Raw genomic sequence first — 22758 nt, 5'->3', positions numbered from 1 at the left:
TCTCTCTTTATGTGGCAGAGTTTGATCCCCAAGACGGTGACATCACATCGATTGCTGCTGCTCCAGTCCCGATTCTCCGCGTTTGTTCCCAACACCTTTCGCGGCGTCGCAACAATGACTGCGCCAGAGGCGGCCGCCAGGCCAGCAGCAGCAGCAGCAGGCTCGCCTCCTCCTGCGACGAAGCTCCATGGGCGGGCTTTTTACGAGAGCATCGGGAGTCCCAGGTACATCGTGGCTCCCATGGTGGACCAATCCGAGTTTGTTTGTCTAGCACCATCACCATCTTCAAACTTTCCAATGTCCCATGTCTTCGACGACTAACGTACAATGTGTGTAACCTACCTTTAGGCCTGGCGGATGCTCACGCGATCCTTCTTGCTGCCCTCGGAGCAGTCCAAGCTGCTAGCCTACACGCCCATGCTGCACGCGCGGCTCTTTTCGCAGGACGAGAAATACAGGAGGGCGCATTTCCAGGCCGTGCGGCCGGGGGCATCCGACGACTCGAAGGAGCCGTGGCTGGACGGCAACCCAAACCTCGACCGGCCTCTCTTCGTGCAGTTTTGCGCAAACGATCCCGAGGCGCTGCTCGCTGCCGCGAAGCACGTCGTCCCGTACTGCGATGCTGTCGATTTGAACCTTGGGTGTCCGCAGGGGATAGCTCGCAAGGGCCACTACGGGGCCTTTCTGCAGGAGGATCAGGATCTCATCTTCAAGCTGGTCAACATCTTGCACAGGGAGCTTCCCATTCCGGTCACGGCCAAGATACGCGTGCTGGAGACGAAGGAGAAGACTCTAGAGTATGCACAGAATGTGCTCAGGGCCGGAGCCTCGATACTGACCGTCCACGGGCGGAGGCGCGAGCAAAAGGGACATCTCACTGGCGTGGCGGACTGGGACATGATTCGCTTTCTTAGGGATAACCTTCCCCCCGAGACCGTGCTCTTCGCCAACGGAAATATCCTACAACCGGGTGATCTAGAGAGGTGCCTGGAAGCGACGGGAGCAGACGGCATCATGTCGGCCGAGGGCAACCTCAGCGACCCAGGCCTCTTTGGCAACCCGCCGCCGGTGGAGGAAAACAGCAGGGAATACTGGAGGGGCAAGGACGGAAAGGGCGGCTGGAGGGTCGACGCCATCACGAGACGCTACCTAGACATCCTACACAAATACGTCTTCGACGAAGAGCCTCCGCTGAGGAGACCGTTGTTCGTCCCCGGCGACGACACCGCGTGGTTAACAGAGAGCGAAACCCCCGACGACGCAGACGAGCCCGCAAAGAAGAAGCGAAAGACGGACAACACCAGCGAAGGCGATGCCAACACCACCACCACCCCCATCACCAAGAAGAAGCTTACCGCAGAGCAGCAGCAGTCCCCCAACCTCTCCGCAATGCAGCCCCACCTGTTCCACGTCCTCCGGCACTTCGTCACCCGGCACACCGACATCAGGGACATGCTCGCCCGCGCGCGCAGAGACGGCATGGCCGGCTACGAGCGCGTCCTCGACGCCGTGGAGAGGCGCGTCGCCGAAGGCCTGCTCGAGTATGAGCGCACCGGCGGCCGGAGCTTCGATGAGGAGATGGAGAGGACCATTGCTGAGCGCACCATCGAGGGCGTGCCCGAGGAGGAGAGCTCCGTCGGGACGCTCAAGCGGTGCAAGAGGCCCTGGTGGGTGGCCCAGCCCATCATTCGGCCGCTGCCGAGCGAGGCCTTGGCCAAGGGGGCGATTTCGCTCAAGAAGGAAAAGGGCAAGGCTAAGGAGAAGGATGACGGCAAAGCGAAGAGTGAGAAAGCCGTGGCTGTGGCGGAAGACAAGAAAGAGACGGAAGCACAGCAACAGACGAAGCAGGAAATTGCGTCCAGAGACGAGCTCGTCTCCGGATGAGAGACTCCGTGGGGAGAAAGCAAGGGGGTTTGAAAGAGCTGGCACAAGGACCCATCAGGAGTTGGGTAGCAAACAAACGTTGCATATGAGTGCTACCTACTCCGTAGTAGGTAGAATAGACGCCGAGCTAATGCATCCCCAAGCCTCATGGCATGGGCGCAGAGCTGATATCAACCTTTTGCCCCTTCCTTTCACTCCTCCCCTCACAAAGCTTCGCTTTCGAGACTCATGTTGCCGTACCATTACCGGCGATGCATTGCGCAAGGGTGTACACAGGTCCTGCAGTCGCCGCCACCCCGGCAGCTCTGATAGCAGCCAGTAGACTGCTTCCAGTTCCCGCGCTCTGGAGGATGGCAAACAGGCTGCCTGCTGCAATAGGGTGCAACAGCGAGTGTATGAATGCAGCCAGAGTTGCTTGCGAACCTTGTCAGCCATGGATCAAATTTTGCGTTGCCACCGGTTATCAGGGGGGTCAACCCGACATACCAGCTCCTACGCCACCAGCACCCCAACCAAGTGCGCCTAACAAGGGCCCTGAAGCAGCAGCCACGGTTATTCCACTGAAAAAAACCCAAGCTTGGACGGGATGTTCGGTCACGAAGTGTTCAATCTATTATTGTCGTTGTATGAAAACCTTAGTTAGTATATGGTTATTGCATAAGGCTGGCTTTCAGGGACACAGAATATGCAAGTCATAACTTACACACTCTTGAGGGGTCATGATGAGAATGCAAAGGTCTCGATACGAGCTGCTGCAGCGCGCGTGCCTCGCTCCTCTTGTTTTCTCAGTCTGTTCTTGTCGGACTAGTTTCGTTTTCTCTCCTGCTGCCGTCGATTGCTCCGCAGGGGGATCAGGATCAGAGCCGAGAAAAGCCAGGGCGTATATTAATTAAGTGACGCGCAAATGGACGATTGTTCCAATAACACTCTGCCAACTGTCACCGCAGGGAGCGGCAGCCAGTGAAACGAGCATTTCGGTTTGCCTGCAGGTGGTGAATATGCACCCGGCAGCTAATTGACTCGATGGCCCGCCTCTAGAACCGGATTCACTGATTTGATTCGCGCACCCGTCTGTGTATGCAGCCGTGGTGAGCGACTGGTCGGTCGGTCTGGTGGTTGGGAGCAAGACTACTGCAGCCTGCTTTAACTTGCGCCTGCTAGCTCGTGTTCGTCAAGTTTCTTATTCGATTCGTCGTTTCCTGCGTTATCTCTGTTTGAGTCGAGCAAGAGATTAGCAAGGTGCAGGATGTCTTCGGAAACTAATATTCACTCAAGGCAAACGTCGAGCAGAGCAAGGACTTGTCTTCTCACATGTCCCGTTACAAGGTTGCCTTGTTAATCCCAGCACACCGAGGACCTCTTGCATAGACGCACGTGCAGTCGCATGCACCCCGTAATCCGCCTTAGTTGATGAGGCATTGTTCTCCAGCATCGGGCAGCGCAGGTCGGCCGCTTCATGTTGCCCGGCCTCTGTTGGTGAAGGAATATGCTGCCGACGTTGGCCTGAGATGAGGACGGCCCGACGTTTGAGGAAAGAAAGAGCCAGAAATGGCTGGTCGCCTTTCATTCAAGACGGCATGTCGGATGATATGGTGCCTTGGGCACTGATGAATGAGTAAAGGAGAACGTATCATGGCAAAGTGAGAACGTATTCCTCCCGAAAATGGCGTTGAAGAACGATTTGAAGATGCATGGAATACGCGGAAAGACTCTGAACCCGACCCCCTCGATTGGAACACAACGGATATAAGTTGCACAAATCACCGGGGTTTCCCAAGCAAAGGCAGAGCATCCGTAGTATGGTGACGAGCACGCCTACACGATAATGTAGGAAGACATCGCAGTTGATGGAGACTGCATAAACCAAGGTCAGCTACCTGGTACAGGCACCAATGTCATATTTCCCGACCCCCTGGAGCGATTCGGATAATGGCCACTCACTGTGGTATTTCTCCCAGCTGTATGAAGCTGTGATGAAGAGAGAGGCAGGTAACTCTGGTCTCAAAAGTGCCAAGCAAATGGCCGCCTTGACATGGCCACCCACTTGATGGGTCTTTCCACGATGCAGCATAATGAACTGGCTTGGCTGCAGCTTGATTCAAGGCTGCTTCCACCCAATTTCGTTGTTTGGCAGGAAAAGTTTTAGTAGAGAGGCGAACGGAGCAGAAGAGTGTGTGACGACATCGCGAACGGGCACCGGATTATCGGTATTCGATTCCGTTCCTTCCTGCTCTCACCTTCCCTACCTTCTTGCCTTCCTACCACCAATCTTCACTTTCCCTCATTTTTTTTTCATCATTTTCATCATTCAACTCCATTTATGCGTCTCGTTCGATGACTCCGCCGAGGAGATATATATCGCGCTCGCGAATTCGCAGGGTCGGCAGTGGCTGAATATGAGTGCCGATCAAGCTTCAAAGGCAAATCCGCTTAAGAGATGCAGACGATCGACAACGGGACGAGTTTCAGCAACGGTATTTGATATGACAGCGAGTCATTTGTCTCGCTTCGCCATCGTCTGCAGCCGTCAGAATCTGGGTAACCCCAGTTGAGCTGCGGTCAGTTTTGCCTCTCCGATTTCTGCCATGCCCATTTACATACAGACTGGACAGCAATCTTACTTTCAAGGATAGGAGCTTTCCCCCCGTCTCGTCCGGCTGCTTCAGCGTCTGACGGTGTTCTCGAACCCGACTTCCCCACCAAGATCGCCACCGCATTCTTCCACTCATTCCGACCCTCGCAGCGTTGGGCATCGTGAGACCGAGACCTCGAGTCTCGGGCCGCCCTGTCGGTTTACTGGAGGAAAGGCGTCGAGGCTGGCTCTCAAGTGAGAGGGCTGTCGATATCCTATGAGATCAATTTGCCATAGGTTTCCTTCATGAGATGTCGAGCTGTTGCTGGTAGTTGTCGTCATTCAACTACTTTGCTTGGCGCAACGTGAATCTGGCCGTTGCAGCTTTCTGCTCACAAGGAAGACTGTTGGCGGCACAGGATATCACCTGGATGCCATTGGTCATATCCAATGGCTCTTTCTCTCAGGATGAATCAGATTGTCGCATCTTGACCAGTTCTGATAGCCCTCCTGAACCTGAAGCCAAACATTTTGCTGTGCGAAGACTTTTGAGAATACCAAGAGCAGTATACTTGAAGGGAGTGAGGAGATAAAGCTCAAACAAAAGCATTGCCACCAAGTTGGCCTTGACGAAACCACATGTTGATCAGAACTGCGCCGACAGCATGCTATCTAGTGATTGCGACAACAACTCGGAAGGCTCGATGCCGGCTGCTATTAAAAAGGGGAAACAAGACTCATGGGTGTTTTGGGCGTGCATCGTCCAATGGGATCCGGTTCCGGCAAGACTGATCAATATTGGATCCTACGAAGAGCTTAATCGCATCAAGATGAGTGGAAGGGCGGGGACTCTTTGCTCCTCCACGGCATCGTTTGGCTCATGGTTGCCTTGCGCCGGCCTGTTAGTGAACGCCAAGGCGGCCTGCATCGCAGATTCCCATGCATATAATAAGCCGTCGGGGAAGCGATGCTCCAGCGTCATGCACTTGTTACGAGTTGCATGCGCGTGCATGCCCCGTGTCAGGCTGTCGATCGTCCAAGTTGCCAAAAAGCAGCAAACATCGCAGAACAAGGGGGCTTTCCGAGACCTGTAATATGCAAGGTGCATATGCGACCCTCGCAGCGAGGTGGAAGCGAGTTCTCAGTCCTTGATTTCCCATTCAATAATCGAGAGCTACATATGCAGCCAAAGTTCGCTGCATGGGCCGAAGCGCCTTGCTTAAGCGGTGGCTGCGCTTCACCTCACATGGAAATCATGTTGTCGTGTCGTGTCTTCCGGCCTACAGCTTCCGACCCTTCGATTGGACGTCTGGTGCTCTATCAGTTCCTGCGTTGCGACCTGTCGTGCTGCTATTCGACCAGCGCAATGCTGTGCGAGCGCCACCTGGTGGCCGAATCAGAGTCACGGGCGACGCGCTCCGAGATGAGAAGAACATTGAAGAGTCGTTCCACCATGCATATAAACTGACGATCTATTACTTGTTTTATTCCTCTTCACTGAGCACGCGCGCCCTCTCCGCGAGTGTGAGTACTATGTTCAGCATTCTTCGTCAGCCAAGTATTGGAGATGATGACGGACAACCAAGAGCAACTGAGGAGGCTGGAGGAGCAGTGGAGTGTAGTCATGGCAGAGGATGAGCGTAAACATGCCTTGATTTCTGTGAGCCCCCAGAATTTCTGCTGTCCAGGGCAAGTGTCGGCGGTGCGAAGACTAACAAACACTCTTTCTAGGACCTATTCGGCCATATCAGTGACTTGACGGCACAGCTCGCCGAGGCGCATATGGACCTCCGAGACAGAAAGGATATGCTTGAGCTGAAACGCACCAAGCTTGACCACGCCGAGAAGCAGCTTGAAGATTTACGACGCAAAACAGTTAGAGCCGAGCCAACATTTCCTGAAGACGGCAGAGAGCTAACCATGGTGGCAGGATGAACACGGTTTTAGTATGGTTATAATCGATGGTGACAACATGCCTGTGAGTATGGACAGGTTCACCCACTCTCCTCCCAAACGCTTGATGAAGGGCCAGAGCTGTACTAATCTCTTGCAAACAATACAGTTTCATGATGAATTCGTAAAAGAGGGCCTGCTTGGAGGCAAGAGGGTAGCCAGCCTCCTGAGGAAAGCGATAGCCGAGGATATCAAGACGAGATTTCCAACCCTCCCTGCCAACGCCCAGGTGGTGATTCGTGTGTATGCGAATTTGAAAGGGCTATCCAAGAAATATAGAGAGCTTCTGCCAGACTCGGGATCGTTTGAAGATTTTGTTCGTGGGTATAACACAGTCCACCCCACGTGCGATTTCATCGACGCTGGATGCGGAAAAGAGTGTGCAGATGAGAAGATCAAAGGTGAGCTGCCGTCGTGAATTGGAGTTTTGTCTCTTCCCCTCTCAAGCTTCACGCCGCTTCTGAGTTTACAGTTTTGGAGACTAACACGACAAAGCGGCCCTCAAGCTTGGTCTTGAGGACAGCCATTGCAAGCAGATATATTTCGGCGGACCAGGAGACAACGGATATGCCCGCGTTTTTGATTCCTTCCTCGAAGATCAGACAATCCGGGGGCAGATCACGCTCTTGGCGGGTCCTCCCTTTGCATATGAGCTGGCGGCCATCAAAGACAAGTTTCAGAACGTGACATTCGACAATATCTTTAGGAGCCAAAAGCTTCCCAACGATGCGAATCGCAGGACGTCGTTCCACATCACACCACCGGGGACTCCGATGCCGTCGACCTCCCCATTGAACTTTGCAGCTGCTGCAAAAGTGCCCAGTCCAGCTCAAAGCGTCCCAGCTCAGTTGTACTGTCATGAGCCGAAGCCGCCTGCGACTGGAGTCATATTGCGGAACAGGCTTGGACAGCGAGTGGACTCGCGCCTTTCATACTCGCAGTCCGACTTTTCCATCCTGAAAGACCGCAAACTCTGCAACAACTTTCACCTCTTGGGCAAGTGCTACTTTCTCGAGAAGTACGGAAAATGCCATCACGTACACGGGGAGAGGTTGACTGCCCAGCAGCTGGAAGCCTTGCGAGGCATTGCTCGTCAGTCTCCATGCCTGAACGGACTAAGCTGCAGCCAGACAGACTGTGTGGCCGGGCACCGGTGTCCCCGGGAGCCTTGCCATCTGGATAACTGCTGGTTCCCCAAGGAGATGCACAATGTCGACACACAAGTAGTTGACTGAAATGCCACGATGGTCTTGATAATTTCTTTTCATCTTCAGGCGGGAATCTGAATGCAACTTGGATGGCAATTTGGCAATTTGTATCGAACCTATACAACTGTTGAGTTTGGAACGGACGGACGGAAGAAAGGATGCTAGGGATGGATGATTGGGCTGGCTGGCTGTCCGGCCTTTTCATGAACGGAATGCGTGAGGTTCATTGGGAGGCCGGCAGCCCTGCTTCAACGGCAATAATGGGAAACTGATAGTACTATCTAGTTAATGTTTTGTCGAGTCTTTCTCCACAACGACGTACCTCATGTCGAACCCTGAGATTTGAGTTGAGAAGATGCACTTCCAATACGTACTGATTACCGTTGAGCTCCATGGAACGTTGGCTCTCAGCACTAACCGTACCGTGGGGGTTTATCAGGGCCACCCCAAAGCCCCCAAACTCGGGATGCCCTCCGCTATGGCGACGGCTAATGATAGATGCCTCCCAAGGGCTTTCAGCTCAGTTGAAGCCAGAGCATCTTCTTGGCCAAGACTCCGAGCCAAGAGTTCAAGCGCGGGTATTTCTCAAATGGGAGCCATCGCGAGGTACTGATAAGCAACATCACCACCACCAGCAGAACAAGTACTCCGAGTTAAGGTAAGCCCCTACCTTACCTACCCAACAAACCAACAAGACGGCTAAACGCAGAAACGTGAATTCCAGCTCCAATTCTTTCCTGCTTTCCCCCAAACAAAATCCCGTCCTTTCAATGATTGCGGCGCCCTTCCGCTCCATTCGAGAAGCCGCTTTTCGGAGACCGTGAATGGCAGTCATTTCTTTCGGCCGGGTTCCCCGCAAAGTGGGGGAGGGGCTCACTCTCTTGATGATATACCGTGGGGGGAGAAGCGACGAAGTGATGAAGGCTAGAGGCTTGGCTGAGGAGCCAGAGGCTGGAGCTTGACTTGGTAGGATCTGGATGAGTCGGAGCCTGTATAATAACAGAGCCCACGGCCCCCGTACTCGGTGCTTTGGAAGCATTCCCTGGTTCTGCTGCTTGACACGGACGGTAAGGAGAAGAGAAGGAGAAGCAGAAGAACTGACAAGAGCTCAGCTGTGCCTGGTATCGACTTGCTCTGACTTGATACATCTTGTACCAGACGACAAGAGCAGTACACACCATCAACGTTGCTTCTGTTTTCAACATGGCTCGCCAGAGCACTCAGTTAAACCAAGGCTGGACCTTTCGGCAGCATCAAGGCCCTTCCACGGAATGGTTGCCAGTGGAAAAGGTGCCGACGCAGGTTCACGTGGATCTGCTGGCCAACAAAAAGTATGAGCCCCCCCCCCCATGTGATGATGATGATGAAGACGAAAAAATACAACAGCTTCCCCCCTGGAGGATGGCAGTTGCATAACTGACGTTTCCCTTTCTCTCTAGAATCCCAGACCCCTTCGTGGACCTGAATGAGCGCGCCGTCCAGTGGATCGGCTACAAGGACTGGGAGTATCAAGTGACATTCACCCACGAAGAAGCCTCTTCTCAAGCCGAAAATGCCACGAGAGACCTGGTGTTCAGCGGCCTCGACACCTTTGCCACCGTCTACCTCAACGGAGACAAGATCCTCGAAGCGGACAACATGTTCGTGTCCTACCGCGTCAACGTCACGGACCGCATCAAGGCCGGCTCGGAGGAGAACACGCTCCGCATCGTCTTCCGCTCGGCCATCGTCCGAGGCGAGGAGCTCATCGAGGAGCACGCCGGCGAGCACAACTTCCTGGTCCGACAGACGGAGAGGAGCCGCGTCCCGGTGCGGAAAGCCCAGTACAACTGGGGCTGGGACTGGGGCCCTATTCTCATGACGGCGGGGCCCTGGAAGCCCGTCGCGCTCGAGACGTATGTTGCGAGAGTTGACGACGTCTGGGCTCAGAGCAACGTCAGTGAGGATCTGAAGACTGTTTCTGGCTTTCTCTTTGCTCGTGTGGGTGGCGAGCTGAGCCCTCCTGACGACCAAGTCTCCTTGACCCTGTCGATGGATGGCAAGACTGTGTTCCAGCAGACAGTCGATGTTGCCTCAGCCGAAGATGGTCTAGTCAAAGTCCCCTTCAAGCTCGAGGAGCCCAAGCTTTGGTATCCAAGAGGATATGGTAGCCAAAGCCGTTACCAGCTCAACGCCAAACTCCACCGCAAGGCGTCCGACGCCGGCGAGATCGACAGCCTGGTCAAGCTGATTGGATTCCGCCGCACGGAACTCGTCCAAGAGCCAGACGCCTACGGCAAGTCATTCTACTTCCGCATCAACAACGTCGACGTGTTTGCCGGTGGCTCATGCTGGATCCCCGCCGACAGCTACCTCGCCAATGTTCCCCCGGAGCGGTATCGCGAATGGGCCAAGCTGGTCGCCGAGGGCAACCAAGTCATGCTGCGCGTCTGGGGAGGAGGCGTCTACGAAGAGGATGCCCTCATTGACGCTTGCGACGAGTTGGGCATCTTGGTGTTTCACGACTTTCAGTTCGCTTGCGCGTCTTATCCCGCCTATCCGTCCTATCTGAAGACATTGGAAGTGGAAGCGCGGCAGCAGATTCGACGCCTGCGTACGCACCCCTCCGTGGTCATCTGGGCCGGCAACAACGAGGACTACCAGGTCCAGGAGAGGTATAAGCTGGACTATGACCTTGAGAACAAGGACCCGGAGTCGTGGCTCAAGTCGTCGTTCCCGGCGCGGTACATTTACGAGCATTTCCTGCCGAAGCTGGTCGAGGAGGAAGATCCGGGCAAGCTCTATCACCCGAGCAGCCCCTGGGGCGACGGAAAGCCCACGGCCGACCCAACTGTTGGCGATATTCATCAGTGGAACAGTAAGCTCTCTCTCCCCCCCTTTATTCCCCGAGTCTCACACACACGCAACAACAGCCAACTGACATTCTCCTCCTTTCTCACAAGTCTGGCATGGGACCATGAACAAATACCAAGAGGCCGCCAACATGGGCGGCCGCTTCGTCAGCGAGTTCGGCATGGAAGCATACCCCCATCTCAGCACCACGCGCCGCATGGCCACGGACCCGGGCCAGCTGTACCCGGGGTCGATGGTGCTCGACGCCCACAACAAGGCCATCGGCCACGAGCGCCGCATGATGAGCTACGTCGTCGACAACTTCCGCCCGCGGCACGACCTCGGCGGGTACACCCACCTGACGCAGGTCGTGCAGTCGGAGACGATGCGCGCCGCGTACAAGGCCTGGCGGCGGCAGTGGGGGAGTCCCGGAGCCAGGCGGTGCGGCGGCGCGCTGGTGTGGCAGCTCAACGACTGCTGGCCGACCGTCTCGTGGGCCGTCGTGGACTACCATCTCGTCAAGAAGCCGGCGTACTACGCCATCGCGCGGGCCCTGCGGCGCGTCGACGTCGGCGTCTGCCGGACGGTGCACGATTGGACCCAGACGGGGAGCTGGGTCGACGAGAACTCGGGCCTCGTCACCGGCCAGGTCGACCACACGCTCGCCGCCCGCAAGGGCACCTTTGACGTCTGGGTCGTCAGCAGCGCCACCGAGCCCGTCGAGCTGCGCCTCGTCGTGCGCTTCATCTCCGTCCGCACGGGCAAGGACGTCGTCGAGCCCATCGTCAACCCCGGCGTCGTCGTCGCCGCCGCAAACTCCACGACCGACGTCCTCCAAGGCAAGGCCCTCCCGCCGTCCGTCCCCCACCCCGAAGACCTCGCCACCAAGCCATTTTCCCTCTCGGACTACGATCCGTACGTCGTGCACGCCACCGTCGCCGACGCCGCGACCGGCGTCGTCATCGCCGCGGACACGGCGTGGCCCGAGCCCATCAAGTACCTCGACCTGTCCAACCGGGGCATCACGTTTGAGGTCTCGCCCGCTGGGGACGAGGTCGTCGTCGAGGCGGAGAAGCCCGTCAAGGGGTTCGTCTTTGAGGAGGTGGAGGGCTTGAGGCTGAGCGACAACGGGTTCGACGTCGTGCCGGGGGAGAGGCAGGTCGTCAAGGTCGGGGGTGCCTTGAAGGCGGGCGAGTTGTTGTGGACGTGTGTTGGGGCGGAGGATGCGTCGTTGAAGATTGGGCAGTCGCCGGCTTCTTCCTTGGCTCGTCGATAGATGGGATGGCCATGATAGGGGTAGCAGGACGCTGCTTTGATGTATATTGTGCATCATTTTCATCAGTGTATTTGCCAGCAAGTGTAGATTTTGAGAAAGATGGTATGACGAAAAGCAAAAAGTTGATTTGTCCATGATTAATGTATTGAATCGCTAATGATATCAAAAAGGGGTAAAAAGGGTACAACTATGTGACACATAACCCAAGTAAATTCTCCCAACCCTACTCCATCAACCAGTCTATTACACATGTTCCCCATCCCACCCCATTCCATTCCGCTTATCCGTCTCAATCTGGATCTTTCAAAGCAAGAGAAAAGTAGTATGTCCACATGTCAGATGACGATGTTTCAGTTATCCCGTCTCCCACGCTTCAAAGGAGGCGGCGACCGAGACACGCTCTCGCTATCATACCGCCTCCTCTTCATCGGCAAAGGACTAGGCGACCTCGCCGCCCTCGGACGACCCGCCGAGCCGTCTCTCGCCCTGCGCGGAGGAGGCGGACTGCGGCTGCGTGACGGCGTATAAGAGCCCCTTCGGCCACGCGCAGCAGCCGGCGGAGGGGAGCGAGACCCCGACGGGGACCGGGACGAGTAGTCGCGGGATGGCGATCGACTGTCCCGCCGGAGCTTCTTCCGGGGTCCTCCGCTGCTGACAGACGAGCTGTTCCTCCGACCTGCGGGACCGCCTGGGCTTTGACGCGGTCGACCCCTGCGAGGAGGCGGACTGGCCGAGTCTGCGGCTCTGCTGCGTCGGGGCGAAGAGGGGGATCGGCTGTGGGAGCTGTACGAGTTGCTTCGTGCGCGACCACGGGTCCGCGGTGGCGGTGACCGTGAGGAGCGCGACGAGTAGCTTCGGCTTCTGCTGGCATCCCGACGGCCTCCTCCGCGCCGGGGAGGACTGGCCGAGTAGGAAGACCCTCGGCCTCGCCCACGAGTAGAGACGGAGTCAACGGAGCGGGATCGTGATCTTGATCGCGACGGTGACCGTGAGTCTTCAGAGTAGGATCGGCCCCTTGCGCCACGTCGGGGTGGGGTTCGGGAGAGAGACCGGCCTCGACCACCGCTCCGACGACCCACAGATCGAGACCGTGAGCGCGAACGGGAAGAGTACGAGGACCGAGTGTAAGACGAATAGCTCGAGACCGAGTCCGTATCCGAGCGGTCCTGAGCAGGAGGGGCGGGCAGCGCAGGCTTGGGCATGTTCATGAGGTGCTCTCGCATCTCCTCGGTCAAGACACCCATGCCGATGCTGGTGAAGTAGTTGATGGAGAATCGGATGTTGCGAGGGTTTTCCCTGGGGAAGAGGCCTTCGAGGCTGGGCCGGAGCGTCTCGTCAGTCATGCGTGCCCGGAGCTTAGCTATGCCGATTTCCTCGGAAATGTGCTGGAAGAGGATCTTGATGAAGATACGGCTGCTCGACGTGGTCTCTTCCTCGTTGAGGTGAATGACGGAGAGGCAGTGCCAGCCCAGAGCGTCGGAAGCAAACATGTGGCCGAACAGCATGGCAATGTTCCGTAGCTTGTTGTTCTCGTATCGGTGGATCGTCTCGTAATACTTGACAAAGGCCTGTTCGAAGAGATCGCACCACAGGCGGTTGATCTTGGAAAAGCGCTCGCCAATCAGGCCAAAGAACTTGGTGTACGTCTTCTCCTGCGAACAACACTCGACGATCATTGAGGGCAGCTCGGGTTCCTGGCCGACGGGCAGGTTGATCTTCATCAGTTTGTGGACTGCTTCCTCTGGGTCGGCACTCGACATGATGGTGAGATAGATGGTCCTTCGCAGATTGACCAAGTCGGCGTTGGACTGGTCCTTGATCTCCATGGCCTTGGCCTCTTCGTTTTCTTCGTCCTCGGAACTCTCATCCTCCTCATCGTCGTCGTCGCCCTCCTCGTCATCGCTGGCCTCGCCCAGAATCTCTGCCTTGAGCTTCTTGTAGGCCTCCTCATGCTCCTCCCACTCCGGGTCATACTTGAAGATGTTGAGCCCGTCCTGCACGTCAATCTCGCCGTCAAGCTCCACCTTGTGCGTGATCTGATCCTCCTCCTCCACCAGATCCAGCTCCTCCTTGATGGCCGGGTGATCCTTGAACTTGTCCTTCCTGATCTGGAAGAGCACCTCAATCATGTACTGCGTTCGCTTGTCGATGTCGGACTCGTGAAGGATATTGCGGAACTGGTCGAACACGGCCATGGAAATGGCAGGCTGCATCTCCTCCAGGTACTGCCCTACCTCCTTGCAGAAGCCCACGGCGATCTCGACGCTGTCGTCCGTCGGCTTGTGCAGCAGCAGCAGCAGGATCTGGCCAGCCAGCATCTCGTGCTGGACCTGCTGGTTGATGAGGTGGGCGAGGAAGGTGGTCGACGACAGGCACACGGCCTTGTCGTTGCGCTTGAAGCCCTTGCGGAACTGCATGATGAGGCGCTTGACCAGCAGCTCGCCGACCTGCGGCAGCTTGGTGTTGACAATGGCCGCCATGGCCGCGTAGATGGGCGTAAAGGGCAAGCTCGCGGCCTGGGCCTTCATGATGGAGCGGCAGAAGAGGCCGCGGCCGCGCACCAGGTTCTCGCCAAACAGCTCGGGCACAATGTGCTTGATGTTGGCCGTGTTGACCTTGTTGATCAGGCCGTTGATGCTCTTCTTGAGCGCCTCCCACGCCATCCGCTGGTACTCCTTGCTGCTCTTGTCCGTGATCTGCGCCTGCAGCGCCCTCAGCCTCGCCGGCGGGATGTACGTGCCGCCCGACCGCATGTTGAGCAGCTTCTCGTACTCGGCCTTTGCCGCCGCCTGCTTCTCCTCCTCCGTCCGCACGGGCACGGGCGCGGGCGCGGGAGGGGGCGAGCGCGCAGCCCTGGAGGGGCGGTAGGAGTCGCCGCCATCTCGCTGTTGCTTGCCGCGCTCGCGGTGCGGCATGTCGACGACGGCCGCCATCGTGTTTTCGCGATCTGATCCGATGGGTCGGAGGTTGTCGTCCGAGTCGTCAAGATGAAGCGATCAGGGGGGGCCGGTGATGATGGATGCAGGAAGCGAGTGACTGGGCTGGATGAGAAAAAGACACAGGCGATGCTCTGCACGAAAAACAAAACGTCTGCCTTGTCGTCGCCCAGGATCGAGTTGATGTTTGATTCAAGGCTGCCGAGTTCTAAGGCTGAGCAAGACGAGGAAAAAGATGGAAAAGCGTGCACGGGCCACGTCACATCCGCCACAGCAGCTCGCTCCAAGGCATCGGTACTTCGTGCAGCTAGAGACTCTACCTTGTCCTGCCATACATTCAGTGCGCAGACACAAGTATATCGCAGCGCCACATAGCGTACCCACCACCCAATCCAAGCCCCTAAAGTCCCCCAGCCCAGGGCCTCTCTCACTGGCAGCTCTGGCGCGTTTCCCTGCTGAACTTCATGCCAGCGTGGGCTCAATCCGCGCCTCACCCAATTCAAGCTTCTCATCTTCCGTCTCTCACCAACTTCACGCTCCTTTCAAACCCCGATCCAAGGCCGATTCGATCTACCAACTCTCTCTACAGAGATCGCACAAAGCTAAACTACACTCCGGACCCTTCCATTCTACTAATACAAAGCCTCTCAACCATGGTGCGCCTTCCACCTTCTACTCCCCTTGTCGCGACATCACCAAATCCAATCTGCATCCAGTTACACCGTTCCCAGCAAGAGGACACAGCAGCTAATTTACTCTCTCCTTGCAGCTCGATAAACTCGTCGGCTTCGCCATGCTCGTGGCCGCGTCCGTCGTCTTCCTCTACTACACAATCTGGACCCTCCTCATGGTACGAGATCCATTCCTCCAACCAGCACTCTTAAACCCTCCCAAAGGGAATTACGACTCATACTAACATTCTTTCTCTCAAAACGCAGCCCTTTGTCGACGACGACCACCCCCTCCAGAATCTCTTCCTCCCCCGCGTCTGGGCCATCCGCATCCCCGTCATCCTCCTGCTCCTCGGCTCCGCCGTCGTCGGCTCCTTCGTCGGCATGGTCATGATCCGGAGCAACCAGAAGAAGGCAGCCAAGGCAAAGGCCGCCGCCAAGAAGAAGGCTTAAACAGCACAAAGGACGAAATGCAGAGCGGACGGGAAAGAAGAGACAGAAAGAAATACAGAGAAAAGGGGCGAGATGAACAACATGTAATTACAGTATAAGCGCTCATGTACGATAATGGCTTGCCGTCAATCATCTGTATGCACGGGGAATCTAGGTGTTAGAATTGGCCATAGCAATCAACTTGATAGTATTTGCACAATCCTGAACGATGCCAATTGCTATTTAAGCATTGTGCAAAGTACAGTGGGAGAAGAGATCGATCATGATGCAAGGCAAGAGACGCATTGGTTGGGTATCTCGAGTGGTGTCTATTCCAATATTGAGGCGCAACAGGAGCTGCTAAACAGAAGAGATGCTGCCTACGCAACAGAATGTGCAGCCATACAGGCACACGCATCTATCTAAATAAATCCTAAGCGGCGCAGAGGGGGGACTCGAAGAGTATAAGCATTCGTCAAACCAATCCTTCAACAGTGTTGCTCAACTTTGCCTAAGGAGAAAAAGAAAGGGGGGGCAAGCCAAGCAAAACAAGCAACCCTATGTCAGAAGTTGTCAAATTAGTAGAACCTAGTTTATACCCAAGAGAGTGAGAAGGAAAAGAAACATCTCGAGTCCCAGACATCCCATCGTAAAAGCTTGGTTCTCGAACTTGCATGACCGCATGACAGCTGCTTAGACTCTCTGGTCGGCAAAGTCGAGAACCTCGCAGTCGTCCTCAAAGAATCCGTCACCATCGGGATCTCCTTGGTGGGCTCCGCGTCGTCGCCTGGTTGTGACGACAATCTGCTCGGAATCACCATACTCCATGACACGCTCCATGGCAGATGCAGGCAGGGGTCGGTGGTCCTCTGGGTCGTCGTATTCGTCCTCAAAAGCAGAGGGGAGCCCCAGGTCCAGCTTGACGACGGAGATGTCCTGCCCAAACGCCCAGGCAGACGCACCTTGCGTGCCGCTTGGTGCGTTTGCAGCCAAGTTCTGGGCTTTCTTGGCCTTCTTGGAAACCGACGCCGCCGTGGCATCCGACGTCGAGTGTGCGAGAGACTCCGGCATCCCATCGAGCTGACTGCCGTAGCCAGGAGTGTATTCGCAAAGAACGACGCGCCTGTCAGTGTGGAAAGGCTGATATGGCGCACTGCACTCAATCTCCGCCTGGGGAATAGTCTCGCCCATGGTATGGAGAGTGTTGGAAACCACGCGTGGGCGACCCTTGAGTGTCAGCGTCGTTCCAACGTCCATTTCGGCGTCTGAAAGATCCAGATACTCTTCTTGGGTGCCCAGCTCCAGGACCTGGCGGACTGCCGGAGCAACAGTGTCATCCGGAAGCAATGGCACTCGATAATCCGTGTACCGGTTGGCGCGCGCATTACGCCTGCCGCCGGCGTGGCCTGCGTGACGTCGAGACTTGCTGGGATACGTTCGCACAAGTCCTCCACCGAGATTGAAGAGCGCAGCGCTCCGCCTGCCCCTGATCCAGACAACACACGATGCCGAGGGAGGTGCGCTGCCGGGAGGCAAGGAGACTCGGTTCTCACCAGTGTTGCGCAGCTGGCTGATGGCGGAGCCCGTCTTTCCCAGGGAGCTGGTGATGCTCGCAGCAATCGCACGCCCTCCCTGGGCTGCCGAATCCTTCAGGATGCTGCCCGCAGTGTTTGAGCTGTTGCTGCTGCCCTGGCGCGAGCGGGTGACAAACGGCATGGCCGCCTGGTACGCTGCACCAAAGGCGCCAGAGGCAAGGGAAACGGCGGAGCTCGAAGGCTCGGGCGGTTCGACGGCAGGCTTTTGGTTCGTCACCTTGCGCCTGCGCGGTGGTGGCCACATGAACGCGCTAAACGGCATCTCCAAGAGATGGACGGTGCCCCTTTCGGTCACCATGGCCAGTCGGTCGCCTTGCGGTTCCGTCCAGACTACTTCGATGATGCGCGCGACGGTCATGCGCGAGAACTGGGCAATCTGGCGAACAAGAGGGCCGACGCTCTCATGAGAAGGCAATGACGCCTGCAGGGGCGAGGAATGGGTGTGTTGAACACGGAGCAAATCCCACACTGTCTGCACGTCTCCCTTGCTGCTCGCCGTGAAGAGAGCCAAGGCGGATGGCGAAAAGGACAGGAAACTGCAGCCCAGAGGCGTAGCGAAGGTGCAGATAGGGTGGACGGAAGGGGACGTCACCAGCGAGTCGACATCCACGATGGAGACGAGTCCCGGGTCCTTGGTCGGCGCCGCCTGTCCAGACGTTCCATGAGTCGGTGGAAACGCGGCGCCATCGTTGCGAGCAGCCCACTGCTGAGGCGGTGACCGGGGCTGCTGCTGTTGCGCCTGCTGGGACTGTTGCGCCTGCGGGCTGGATGATCGATTCCAGTACGAGTTCCAAGCCTGCAGGCCCTGCTGGCCGACCCATTTCGCGCCTTGGATGAGCTCCTGCGTAGCCTCGCGCATCACCTTGTTGACGACGCTGTCGGAAATGGGGAGATCCACGGCAGCGGTGGGCGAAGGAAGGTGAGGCGGCGTGTGAGAGGTAACGCCGGCCCCTCTCCCCAGGATGGGCACCGGCAAATGGGCTCGGATGGCGATGCTCGACGACGGGGCCGCCGGGCAGTACGCAATCCTGCGGCCGTTGAGAGCGATGATAGCCGTGGGAGGGTTCGGTCGGCGGATCGTGCCGAGAGGGTTCATCTTATCGCTCTCCTCGGCTACATCGTTCCCTCCTCGCTGGCCCTGTTGAACGCAGGTCCACAGCTTGGCCGTGCAGGCAAAGACATGACCATTCTGCGGCTGCAAGAGCTGCGTGTATATCCAGCATTCGCCGGTGGCCCCTGAGCATACCGCGACGGTACCTGCGTCTGCCTTGATAGCAAACGCCCCAGTGGGAGGCGGAGGCTGGAAGATTGGGCTCGTCAGAGACACCTCTGCGCTGATGGGAATGGTTGGAGCCTGTAGCAGGACGTCGACGAGCTTATTTGTCTTGAGCGAGTAAATTTCGACGGCTGTCTGGTAGGCTTCAATCACTTGGCCGCTCTGGCCACCGCGACCCGAGAAGGCGTCGTGGTGAGCATAAGCAGACCGGGGGCTCGTCGCACCGTCGGCCTTGGTCGCGGCGTCTTCATCATCGTCCGGGCTTGCCGCCGAAGCTGGACGCTGGGGGAGCACAGGCCCATGCACCACCAGGGCGACCAAGGGGAACACAGAGTCCTTGTCCCCGCCCACCGTCCACGGAAGGATTTTGGCGTAATGGACACCACCCCGCAGGCCCTTGAGGCTGGCGATGTGCTCCAACCCCCTCTTGCTGACGCCATAAACCTCCAACCCGCCCTGGTAGCCGGCCAAGACGACACTTGTAGAACCAGCGGTGCTGTAAGGGCTCGGGAGCTTGTCGAAGCCGAAATAAAGTCCGTGGTCGCCGGGCTTCATACCGGACTGCGGCTTGAGGGTGAGGTCGAGGTCTGAGACGCCGTAGAAGTGAGCCTGGGGCTGGTGGGGGAGCGGAGGGGGATGCGAGCCGATGCGGGAGTGCGTGTGGGAGTACGGGACCGGAGAGTGGAGGGAGCTCCGGCGGTGGTGGGCGGCAGTCGAAGAGGGCCGGGGCATGTTGTCTGGCGAGACGAAATGGGGATCCATCTGGTAGCTGAGAGGACGCCTCGGGTGACTGGTGGGCGGAGAGGGCGATGCCGGCGACGGCGTCATGAAGGCTCTCTGGGCGGTCCAGCCATGGTGAAGGCGGCCCGAGTCTTCGTAGGAAGAGGGCTGCGTGGGCGGCGATTCACCGGCCAGGGCGATGAGGTTGCTCGGGGAGGCTGCCATTCCGCTCCTTGCCCAGTCGTGTATCACACTCGGCGCTGTGCTTGCGGAGACGGACGTGGTGGACAAGACATCCAGGGAAGGCGACGGCTCAGGATTGTCATTGTCAGGAGCAGCCGTAGGTCTGATCTCGGGGGTGTTGATCGGAGGAGAGGAGGCGTTGGAAGTAGGGATGCTCTTTGCAGAGTCGTTTCCACTTTCGTCGCCGTCGATGACAGGTCTCCTATTTATCGACAGGCGCAGGGTCAGCAAACCAGGGCAGTTCTTGACATGGTAGCGTGCCTAGAGACCAGGCAGCGAGCGGAGAGGGCAGAGAGGCGAGGAGAGGAGAGGAGAGGGGAGGAGAGGGGAGGGGAGGAGGAGGAGGAGGAGGCGGAAGAGGCGCGCAGCTGAACCGGCGTGAGTCACGAGGCCGAGGAGGGCCATGCGATGCGAAGCCGTGCCAGGCCATGGGTGGACGTCAAGTGGGAGCTGAGGACTCACGCGAACTTGCCGGCCGTCTGTTTGGTCACCGCCGCGGCAATGCCGCCGCTGTGCTTTGCATGTTTCCGTTCCTTCTTGGCTGTCGGGAATGCATCAGTCAGTCAAGGTGCCCTTTTATGCGTTTGTGTGTGCTCTGCGTCCGTCCGCTCGGTCGGTCTGCGTGCGTGCCGGTCGACGTGCGTGATGCGCCTGGTGCTGGTCAAGGGGATGGATGGAGAGGAACACGGCTTATCGCAGTGTCGTCACAGCCGTGGCACAGGGTTAAGACGGGCGCGAAAGGTCACTCACCCGGCATTCAACCTGTGTAAGGGGATTGGAGCAGTGGTCCCGCTCCAGCTGCTTGTTGCTTCCGCAGAACGAGACGAGGTTCTGAGAAGCTTTGCTGCTAGACTTGGAAGTTGAGAAAAAGAAGCAAGAAGCGAATAGGTATCGAAAGCCAGAGTCCAAGGGATCGGACGACGTCTGTTGATCCCGAACCCCTCGATGACGGAGCAGGAGCCGGTGGACAGAGAGGTTCTCGCAGAGCTTCGGCCAGGCCAGGCAGGCAGGCAGTCGGCGTAGACGAGATTAGAGGTACCGCCCGATAAGGGGTTTGCGCGCGGGAGCAACAGAGGGGTATCGACGGTGACGAGGGGCTCGCGTCCAAGGTACCGCCTGCGACCCAGTCACGTCTGGGTTGAGGTAAGGTAAGGTAGGCAGGCAGGCGGGAATCGTCGTACGGAGAGATTATCGGCGGCAGGTCAATACGAAGAAGGGAAAAGAGGTGCAGTGGTACGCTGGTTCGTGCAACAAAAGGGAAACAGGCGCTCTCTAAAAGGTGGTGGTATATGGAGGCAGGAGAATGGCGCAGCCACGGGGGATCGTTTGGTTTCGTTTGTTCGTGAGAAGAGGCGAAAGTCTATCGTCAATATAAGATAACAAAGATGTATGACACGGCAGAGAACGGGCAAAAGACAAAGAGAAAGTAAGGAAGAAGAGTTCGTCGAAAGATGCAAAGATAGGCAAGGTATAGTAGGTATTAATCAAAGCAGGGCCGGTTTATTAAGGAGAGAGACAAGAGCCGTGACAGCTGGTATCGTTTCAACGTTTAGGTTTGTACGCAAGATAAATAGGCAGACAGGTGATAATGATAGTAGTAGCAGGTTCAAGTTCAAGTTGAGGTTCGAGTTGTAACAGACGCAGTTGGATGATGGAGAGAAGAGTCAGTCAAGCCAGGCCGTTGCTCCAGGAAGACGTTTCGGGGCGGCAGCTTTGATGAGTCGCCGCCCGCCAATTACAGCATCAACTGCACATGAAATGCCTGGAGCTGCATGTACCACCCGGTACCGCGACGCCCATGGCTGCTGTCAGTGACTTGATAACGCGGGGGGTTCCAGGTCCGCTGGCCGGCGCTGCAGTGAGAGCCGTTGGGGGGTGCGTGATTGCGCCAGGGGGGGGCCGAAGGGGGGGTCTGGGCACAGAGGGGGAGGGGTGTGCGGCGTACCGGTACGGCGAGGTACGGAGACACGCTGGCTGATCGGGAGCAGCGCACCTCAGAGCGCCTCAGAGCAGAGCAAGTCGTGATTGATTCCTGGTCCTGTGCTGTGGTCAGCGGCCACAGGGGCAGCCGCAGCGCTAATCTCAGCTGGGCGAGCCTGGAGTCCCGGTGCCTCTTTTCGAGCTGTTCAAGTTCCAGCGCTTCCACGATGCAAGTACAGAGTACCTCGAGCATCACCTGCGCTGCTGCTTCGGCGCCTTCAGGTGGTGTACCTTACATCTGGGTTAATGCAAGGTACTGTACCTTATCGCGACTCGGAGATGGGAGCATGGAAAGCAGACAAAGCATGTCTACATAACAGGAATTCAACACGATGCAATGTAATCACAAGGCAACACGTCGACGTACCTACCTAGACGCACATGTGCATGTACAGCTCTCGTACCTGTACGGCCCCCGAGCCGCCGCCAATCGCATCGAGCGGCTGCCACGCGTGACAGCGGCCATCGCTGAGTGGCCCTGCGGCTTCTCGGGTGCTGGCGGCGCGTCTGCAGTCGAAGCACGATGGCCGCCAGCCACTTTTCCCCGAACGAGTGGAAAAGCCACGGGTCCCAAAAGTACAGGATACCGCGAGCACAAGGCACGCCGTTATCTCGGCTCGCTGCCCGCTTGGCGGTGATCGCGATGGCGCCCCTATGTACAGGTGACCTGGGCAGAGTCGGCGCTCCCCCATACGGTACCTAGGTAACGACGATTCCGTCCGTCCCGGGCGGTGCCGAGGAGAAGGGATGAGGATCAGATGGGGAAACCAGCTTCTGGAGGACACAAGAGATGGGAGCGCCATGTATGTAAGGTACTTCTGGACCGAGATGTCTCTTGAAAGCCTCACAAGTACCGAGTACGCCCATGGACCCCGATACGGTGCCTCACCTTGCCCGAACAGAACACATCTCAAAACAAAAGCCCCGTCATCACATTACAATAGAAGACAGAGCACAAAACGGCAATTCCAAAGCACTAGCACGCCTCAGCCACCCTCACCAGACCAGCGCAGTTGACCGGCTCCGGCGCGTCATCACCCATCAGCCGCTGCCAAAATGACGTTCCCCCGCCGAATAGGGATCAAGGGCCTGCCCCCGGCAAATGACTTGCTATGGACCATCATTATCGCGACGGCCTCCTTTCCAGCTCCTTATCTCTCTCCCTCTGTCTCTGCTCTCG

The 22758-nt window shown here is 57.3% G+C and overlaps 6 protein-coding genes across 6 annotated transcripts; 4 read left to right on the top strand and 2 right to left on the bottom strand.

Moving 5' to 3' along the window:
- Positions 1 to 114: 114 nt before the first annotated feature.
- On the top strand, positions 115 to 1914 carry BBK36DRAFT_142660 (tRNA-dihydrouridine synthase C; the record flags this gene model as incomplete). The annotated part of the gene is made up of 2 exons (XM_024897495.1): positions 115 to 261; positions 349 to 1914. 2 exons carry the CDS (start codon positions 115 to 117, stop codon positions 1882 to 1884), a joined length of 1683 nt encoding a protein of 560 aa, XP_024747606.1. The 3' UTR covers positions 1885 to 1914.
- Positions 1915 to 6026: 4112 nt separating this feature from the next.
- BBK36DRAFT_1170858 (hypothetical protein) lies at positions 6027 to 7644 on the top strand (the record flags this gene model as incomplete). Its single annotated transcript, XM_024895499.1, has 5 exons — positions 6027 to 6116; positions 6188 to 6331; positions 6387 to 6434; positions 6519 to 6810; positions 6905 to 7644. 5 exons carry the CDS (start codon positions 6027 to 6029, stop codon positions 7642 to 7644), a joined length of 1314 nt encoding a protein of 437 aa, XP_024747605.1.
- An 804-nt stretch (positions 7645 to 8448) lies between these two features.
- On the top strand, positions 8449 to 11725 carry BBK36DRAFT_1136047 (glycoside hydrolase family 2 protein; the record flags this gene model as incomplete). Its single annotated transcript, XM_024892847.1, is given in 7 exon segments — positions 8449 to 8485; positions 8564 to 8602; positions 8614 to 8623; positions 8714 to 8768; positions 8813 to 8948; positions 9057 to 10474; positions 10560 to 11725. 3 exon segments carry the CDS (start codon positions 8821 to 8823, stop codon positions 11723 to 11725), a joined length of 2712 nt encoding a protein of 903 aa, XP_024747604.1. The 5' UTR covers positions 8449 to 8485; positions 8564 to 8602; positions 8614 to 8623; positions 8714 to 8768; positions 8813 to 8820.
- A 424-nt stretch (positions 11726 to 12149) lies between these two features.
- Positions 12150 to 14658, bottom strand: BBK36DRAFT_1124114 (MIF4G-domain-containing protein; the record flags this gene model as incomplete). The annotated part of the gene is made up of 2 exons (XM_024891132.1): positions 12150 to 12605; positions 12871 to 14658. 2 exons carry the CDS (start codon positions 14656 to 14658, stop codon positions 12150 to 12152), a joined length of 2244 nt encoding a protein of 747 aa, XP_024747603.1.
- Positions 14659 to 15454: 796 nt separating this feature from the next.
- Positions 15455 to 15761, top strand: BBK36DRAFT_42864 (dolichol phosphate mannosyltransferase subunit 2; the record flags this gene model as incomplete). The annotated part of the gene is made up of 2 exons (XM_024898071.1): positions 15455 to 15511; positions 15600 to 15761. Coding segments are annotated over 2 exons (219 nt in total), but the record flags the coding sequence as incomplete, so codon positions are not given.
- A 696-nt stretch (positions 15762 to 16457) lies between these two features.
- Positions 16458 to 19580, bottom strand: BBK36DRAFT_1124412 (hypothetical protein; the record flags this gene model as incomplete). The annotated part of the gene is made up of 1 exon (XM_024891165.1): positions 16458 to 19580. One exon carries the CDS (start codon positions 19578 to 19580, stop codon positions 16458 to 16460), a length of 3123 nt encoding a protein of 1040 aa, XP_024747601.1.
- Positions 19581 to 22758: the final 3178 nt, after the last annotated feature.

Source organism: Trichoderma citrinoviride (assembly GCF_003025115.1).
Source record: "Trichoderma citrinoviride strain TUCIM 6016 unplaced genomic scaffold BBK36scaffold_11, whole genome shotgun sequence".
Classification (NCBI taxonomy): domain Eukaryota; kingdom Fungi; phylum Ascomycota; class Sordariomycetes; order Hypocreales; family Hypocreaceae; genus Trichoderma; species Trichoderma citrinoviride.
This window is presented reverse-complemented; position numbering and strand designations above follow the sequence as displayed.